General features: G+C 39.5%; 1 protein-coding gene across 1 annotated transcript; it reads right to left on the bottom strand.

Moving 5' to 3' along the window:
* Positions 1-1,701: 1,701 nt before the first annotated feature.
* Positions 1,702-3,685, bottom strand: helt (helt bHLH transcription factor). Its single transcript, XM_023998421.1, has 4 exons — positions 3,560-3,685; positions 2,855-2,959; positions 2,505-2,601; positions 1,702-2,259 (listed from the first exon to the last, which is right to left on the bottom strand). The coding sequence occupies exons 1-4, from the start codon at positions 3,584-3,586 to the stop codon at positions 1,775-1,777; spliced, it is 714 nt and encodes a 237-aa protein (XP_023854189.1). The 5' UTR covers positions 3,587-3,685; the 3' UTR covers positions 1,702-1,774.
* Between the last annotated feature and the right edge of the window lie 4,362 nt (positions 3,686-8,047).

The raw sequence follows: 8,047 nt of genomic DNA, 5'->3' as shown, positions 1-8,047 counted from the left end.
TGTGAATACTTTCTGAAGGCACTGTACATACCAAATGTGGTGCTGACTGGTGTAGTGGTTCTGGGAGAAGAAGAATTTTAAAGTAGTCAACATCATTAAAAATAGTCCAAAATATGCATATTGCATGATCTGTTTCATTTGGAGTTCTGATATTTGGCAAGCGTGATAAGGAGCACAGATTTAGCTCATTTTAGGGTGGTGTGTCTAATTTGTCCTGATGGTGGCACATTGGGCCCACAGCTTGAAACCCGGCATTGCTGCTTGCAGCTATATTTTGTTATTTGCATTTGATTTAAATATAGGTGGAGAAAACTAGGGATGGATGGGTGGTGCACTGTGAATGTGCACCATTATTAATGGATCACCCAGGAAAGAAGCTTACTGTCAATCATGGTGTTGGAGTTCAACACACCATTGCATAAAATGACACTTATTCCAATCTCCTATTCTGATCGATAATATGATCAGCTTGTTAATTTGTGTTTAACCAAGAAGAAGTGCACAATAACTTATTGACTCCATTTTAAAAATGTGTCACCCGGGGGCCTCCCGGGTGGCGCAGTATGAAATTTAAGAGTGAAAATTACAAACTTCAGAAGTGTTTTTAAATCTCAAATACACTACAAGTGTTTGTAATCCTGCAACAGGGTGGTCAGTTTTAGGTCGTACTTCACCCAGAAGGGTGCCAAAACGTTAGTTCAGCAATGAGTTATAATGAATAATATGTATTTGGGTGTGTGTGACTTTCTTAATTTTTTCAGTTTTCAATAGCCATTAAAAATCTTAAATTCATAGAAAAGCAACCTCCAGCATGTTTATGCCGGTACTAATGCTTTAATAAGTAAGAGGAGTAACTGATGAGGAAGAGGAAAGAAACGGTCTGATGAGGAAGAGGAGAGTAGCCTAACTGTCAACCTCAACATATAATTCATATTTGAGTTAACAAGAGTTCATTCTTCACAGAAGAAGAGAAGTCCCAGTTTAGTGAGTTAGTTCAGTGTTTATTTAATTGTAAGTGTCCTAAGGTCCTATCGACACATGATACTACTAGCCTATAGAGGTTAAAGACCAGTGGACCACGGTTGCTTGTCAACTAGCATCTTACTGGCAATTAAATAGGCCACAATCCGTGTCCACTAACATTGCTATACGCTCCAAAAATGCTAGGATATTCTGGAACTTGCTAAATAACCAGTTAAAGGACGTTATATATATTTCTTAATTCCATTATTTCACTTTTAGATTTCTATGTATTGTTGTGAATTATTATATGCTACTGCACTGTTGCAGCTTGTAACACAAGCATTTCGCTACACCCGCAATAAACATCTTCTAAATGTGTGCATGTGACCTATAAAATGTGATTTCATTTGATTAAAAACGGTTTGAATAAAAGGACCACACCCTTGGTTAGTTGAAAATAAGCTGTGAAAAAAAGTTAACTAGCCTATCCCTTTAAGAAATAAAAATATAGATTTTTGTAGAAATGGGCAGAGTTCTTCTGTAATAAATGATTTAGAAGAATGAACAATTAGGCCTATTCATAATCAATAGACCAACRCTATTATACCATCAGGTTTTTAGGGAGGTTTTCACCAATTGATGAACAATGTGCGTTATAACACCACAAGAAAACAACAAACTGTGGGAAATACACATTTACTTTTCTATAAAAAAAGATGTATTGTACAGTATACAATATCCACAATCTTTAAGTATTTATTATGAACACATATATAAATAAAGACAACACAAAATGGTAACCGGATTCTATTTACAACGCGTGTTGCGTACTGTGCAAACTGAACGCATTCGCGTGCGGGTGGCCGTTGAAAAAGTTGAAGTAGTGATGGTCAAGTCCTTGCACTGGTGACAGGTAGCCACCATGGTGCTGTTGCGTCGGCGCGGAAAGCGGCACCGTTGGATACGAGATGGTCGGGCTGCGCGCCGTGCTGTGCCAAGAGAAGTGTCCGGGTGGGCTCTGCTGAAACACGGAGTCGTTGGGGCTGTGGCTCTGGAGTGACTCCGGGGAGGAGTGCAACTGGCACAGATAATCTGCCTGGTCTGGCAATGCGCCCATGGAGCCGAACACCGGCTCGGTGGCGACCCGGGACTTGGACTGAAGAAAGGCCAGGATCCTTGCGTACTTGATGTCTTTGGTCTCAACCCTCTCCTCCGTGGTCAGGTAGTGCACCAGGTTCTTCATGCACTCGTGGTAGCCGTAGTGGAAGTAGTTGGCGAACTCCCCCAGTAGCTCACCTAAAAGGAATCCGAAGAAGTGGACGATTAGAAAACACACAGAAACTTCAATATTCTTTAGGCTATTACATTCAAATGTGAGGATATATTTACGATATAGACTACAGTGATGATGATTGATATTACGACGATAAATATGTCAACGAGACAGCCGGAATGGAGTCAAGGAAGGTGGAACAGGATACGAATGCGCTCTGGGTGAGAACCCCGGGTCTGTGCGCTTTGGAGCGGACAGGAAAACGCACCCTTTTCTCTGCCCCGGGGGAAGTCTGCAGAGTGCAGCGCTCGTAGATACTGAACTGTCATCTCCAGAATCTCGGCCTTCTCCAGCTTTCCAGAGTTCTATCATCAGAAAAAAGAAGAAAAAAAAGATATTAGAAAAATAATATTACGTCGTTTAAATACACAAAATCAAACAGATGGCAGACATTATGTAGGCTACGCTATTTGTCACGCATAGCAAGGATTTAATGCAATGAGTAGGCTGAATAAGACATATATTTAGCCAATATAAAACGTCGAATAAGATCATTTAGGCAATTGTTTATGAATTGTGAATACGATTATTTAATTGTAAAACTGTACTGTATGCTACCTGTTTCGCGCGCGCCATTGGCACGGTTTTCCCCAGTTCGTTTAGGCAGCGGTTGATGCGATCTCGTCTTCTTTTTTCTATCACTTTATGGGAGATGGGAGTTCTCTGTTGAAAAATAACAACGCAAATGATTAGACAAACAAACATAATCAACAGTAGGCCATGTCTAAAGTGTATAGCTCTGGAAACCTAGAACAAAAAGCTGATTGAAACTAGAATGAAGACGAAACTACTTGGAAACCAAACGGCAAAGAGACGCATAGCCTTGCCTAGCCACCTTGGTGCGCTTTGGTGCACTAGAGCGCAACAGCGCTAGCGAGCATCACATGGACCAAGGCAGGTGCCAAGGCTCAAATACAACCATGGAGTATGGCACACATGTGCTTCGAACCGTCAATTATACTATTGCAGTGACAACTTCATCCACTTTTCTTCTTTAAATTAATTATTTACATTTTTGTCGTTTTTGCTAACTCAAATGTGTACTATATTGGTTACGTTTTCGCTAAAGTGCGCAAAAGCACAGTAGGCTATCCCATCAATTTCCATGGACCCACATTTCGCCTTTGACTACACATAGACATAATGATGGTACATTATGAGTACCAAAGTAAATTATTGTAATACATTTTAAAATAACGACTAGAAAAGGCCACGGTTTTCGAGTAGGTTTCCAACCCAGAGCGCAGAAGGTTGAGCGCCTACCTTGCGATCCTTCATCTTGGATGCCATCCTTTAGCAAAGTGCCGATAAAGTTCTAATTCAAAATAGTAATGCCGTGAGGCAGTTTGGATGTGTTCCTTAGCTTGTAGACTAGGTAGACTGAGAGGTGAGCTGAGAAGCTGCCCCTTATAAAGCGATCATCCGAGGGACTCCAGCATTCATGGTCTAAATTATTCCGTAGGATTAAAGAGCAAGCTTCTAGTAAATGTGTGCATTTAGGATCAGTTAAAGAACAAGTAAAAAGTCTGAAGCCATCGGCTAGCAGGGGGGCAGACTTGCTTTGTTCATCCACGTGGCTGTTCAAAAGACATGCACGTGATTACTTTTAGAATATTATTTGCATAGTAACAACCCAGGCGGGAAATGTGAATTGAGCGTTGGGTTCGCCTGATCCGACCAGGCGCAGTGCGCGCACTGAAAACAAAGCCGCCGAAAAAAGACCCCTCTTTCTTCCAACTCGCGTTTCTCACACGATCGCCTGTTTACAAATCCCAGCAAGCGAACTTAACTTCCATCCAAGCCCTGTCTGAGTTTTAAGGCCTGTCCAGTGCCATTAGAGTAATTAAGTAAGCCTTTAATAGGCTGTTCCGCCAAGTTCAAGGGAGATCTTTTGGAGACGGAGTCCCCCGTTTGTTCTCCTCGTTTCTCACACGACTTGGTGACACGTCCATCTTTTATGAGAGATGGCAAGCTTTTTGTTTACATTCTTTATTTCGTGGGAGTCCTAGGCAGGTGTGTGATGGGYCTGGCACACGAGCGTCGCCTGCGTACCGGCCGGCGTCTCCAGCAGTCTTTGGCACWCRAGGGTTACCCACCACCGAGGACTCTTTGGAGAGGCTCAATTTGTATCCTATTATCCTATAAGAAAATGTCTATTGAGTCGAGTGAATAGTTTCATTGGCCTAAATTTTAATAATGCTGTGAAAGAAAAGGGAGAAATAAAGAAGAATGCAGCTGGTGTGAACGTGCATTATCCCCATCACCTGCGTCAGGGGTAGCCTGGAGACCCCTATTCATTTGCCTAATTTCGGTCAACTTAACAAACTTTGGGAGAAATTATTCTGGTATTGTTGTGAAGGGTGAAGCTTTCTGATCGAATTAAGAGCATGTTTTGATCCGGTAAACGTCATTAGAAAGAAAGAAACAATCGCGTTTAAAGGGGCCTGGGTAATGCGCCAAGTGGAGACGCCAAAGCGCAAACTTCACAAAGGAGCCTAGTAAATACCACAGGGTACTTTTGTACCCTCACATTGCTCAAGTTTTCCCCAACAAAGGGCATTATTTTATACTTGAATACATTTCGTACAACAATTGTCTATTTTCTTCAAACATATTTTCACAGCAAGTTTAACAACAGGTTTATTGTGTACGCTCCGTCTCACAGATTCAGCCTTGGGTCTCATGCGCCAAAACCGTTTGCTCGTCTGCTTTTTTTCATCAGTACGTTTTAATCTTGAAAGTTTCGCCGTGTTTCATATAATTGATCCGGTGTGCAACTTTGGAGAGAAAAAAATAAATAAAAGAAATGGAGATTAAATAAAATATAAAGGATCCCAGGACTTCTAAAGTGTTGGAGACTTTTATAGCACCACTAGAGAAAGGCGCCGTTGAACAGGACTGGGGCATTAAATCCCATTACTTATATTGTGGATTTTTTAACACGTCTTTATACATGTGGTCTTTGAAATAAGAACAACAACGTTTTTATGACTTTTTATGAAGTTTTATAGTGTGATTATTTTCTGTCGAAAGTCTAAAACGAGACTTTAGGAACTATAAACGTTGGTTAAAGACGATGCGTCATAGAGTTTTCTTACCGATCATTGACACATTTTATAACTATATTTAATTTTTTCAAACGTTAAATTACATGTTTTCTAATCACTGTGGTAAAAATCGAGTTATGAGTTTGCTAAATGATTTGTTATTGTCATTTGTACGATTTACATAGATGTAAAACAGTCATGGTGCGCTGGTGGATGTTTGGGCACTAGACTACTGCGTCTCCATGCTATATACTCCATATACCATAATGCTCCATACTATACACATTTTAAATGTTCAGATCAAGTGGGATGTTTAAAATAATGATAAATATGTTTTCATATGGCGTTATATTTTCAGTATTCTAACCACAATAAAACAACTATCATATTCAGTCATCTGATGTATGAAGCCTAATTATYTATTAATACCATAAAATACAATAATTTAAGGGGAGCTCAGATTATATATTAGGTTCTGCATTAAACAAAAATAATAAGTGCATAAGAGCTGATCAAGTCCATGACAAACTCTAATATGTATTTATTTTGCAATAAATAAAAGAAAATGTAAGCACCAAATGCCTTATATAGGTCATGTAAAATCTACCTGGTCTCAGAGCATTTCATTATATTCTGTATGTAAATCAGAGACACACCATTTAGTATGATATGTTACGTTTTGTATGGGATGTATTCATTTTTGGATGTCCATTACCCAGTTCATATGATATATTATGAATTACAATTCATATTATATGTTACAAATTAGAAAAAGGTATATGTTAAGAATTTGCAAAACGTACAATATGTTTCAAATTTGGCTAGGTGGCTAACAATAATGTTAGCTAGGCTAGGGGTTAGGGTTAGGGTTAAGGTTAAGGTTAGGGTTAGTTTAGGAGTTTGGTTAAAGGGTTAGGGAAAGTGTTAGCTAAAAGGGTTAKGGTTAGGGTTAGGGGAAGTATTAGCTAAGGTTAGGGTTAGGGGAAGGGTTAGCTAAAAGGGTTAAGGTTAGGGGAAGGGTTAGCTAACATGCTAAGTAGTTTGAAAGTAGCTAAAAAGTAGTAAGTAGTCAAAAAGTTGCTAACATGCTAAAGTTGTCTGTGATGAGATTCGAACTCGCAACCTTTGGGTTGCTTGATGTTCACATTACATGCTCACCCATCCACCCTGACCAACCATCCTACTTTTGTTTTTGTGTTAAGTAACCATCTGTCTTATGTAACCATTCAAAACTTAACATATCATACTAATTTGAGGGTCCCAGATTTACATTCACTATGTTACGTCTAGTCTGTGAGACCAGGCTGGTAAAATATGACAATAGATTATTATCTGAGCAACATAATACCACCGACAGCAAACACATAGTATTTTCTTAAGAAAATGCACAGTTATTCATTAGGAGTTGAGTCATATTAATTTTCAATCAAGGGAAGCGAAGTGGGCGGGGGACCATTGGGCGATGCAAGCATGGGCGAGAGGGAGTGAAGCTGGCGGAACCAAAGTTGGAGAAAACTGAACTTTATGCAAATAATCAGAGACATAGTTGTGCTATTGACCAATCAAAGCTCACTATAGCTTCCAGCCCCTACTAGCCTAAGTGGAGTTGTCATTTTAAACCTAGCTTCCTTTTCCTCTGAAAACCACATGTAGAAACTCTGCTCAGGCGTTTCTCTTACGCCTGCTACGTTAGGTTAAACCCCTACTGGATTAACTGTTGATACCTAACACTACCTAGTATACTTGCTAGCACCCACATAAGGGCAAAGCTATCATGGTTATCCAAATGTTCACTGAAAGTTAACATGAGTAGGGTTGATCCAAGCTTAAACAATTTAGGTGCAATGGCAGGTTAGAGTGGGTGAAAGGAAGAAAAGATCTAGGCTACCTAACAGCCTGAATCCATGTAAAACAAAATCATATTGGCAGCCGTTGCATCCCACTGGGCACAGATGTCAGTTGAACGTCCAGTTTTGATTTAAATTTGGTTGTTGTTAACTAACGTGAATTCAGCAAAAAATGTCATACTGTCATTGGATTTAGGTTAAAAGTTGGGTGGAAMAAATCCCATAAATCCCATAATAAGTTGCATAGACTAACTATGTGTGCAATAATAGTGTTTAACATGATTTTTTAATGACTACCTCATCTCTGTACCCCACACATACAATTATCTTTAAGGTCCTTCAGTTGAGCAATGATTTCCAAACACAGATACAACCACAAGGACCAGGGGAGGTGTTCCAATGTGTCATAAAGAAGGGTACCTATTGGTAAAAATGTTTAAAAAATAAGGATTAAAAAAATAATAATATCCCTTTAACCGTGGTAAAGTTATTAATTAGACTTTGGATGGTGTATCAATACACCGAGTCACTACAAAGATACAGGCGTCCTTCCTAACTCAGTTGCCGGAGAAGAAGGTAACCGCTCAGGGATTTCCTTCCTCTCCGGCAAACAGTTGTAGAGTTTAATGGCTGTGATAGAAGAAAACTGAGGATGGCTCAACAACATTGTAGTTTCTCCACAATACTAACCTAATTGAAAGAGTAAAAAGGAAGAAGTCTGTACATAATACAAATATTCCAAAACATGCATCCTGTTTGCAACAAGGCACTAAAGTAATACTTCAAAAAATGTGGTAAAGCAATTATTTCTTTCCTGAATACAGTGTTATGTTTTGGGCAAATCCAATGCAACACAT

The sequence above is a fragment of the Salvelinus sp. IW2-2015 genome, linkage group LG13, assembly GCF_002910315.2.
Source record: "Salvelinus sp. IW2-2015 linkage group LG13, ASM291031v2, whole genome shotgun sequence".
NCBI classification, from domain to species: Eukaryota; Metazoa; Chordata; class Actinopteri; order Salmoniformes; family Salmonidae; genus Salvelinus; species Salvelinus sp. IW2-2015.
The sequence above is the reverse complement of the archived record's forward strand: the minus strand, read 5'-3'. Positions and strand labels throughout refer to the sequence as shown.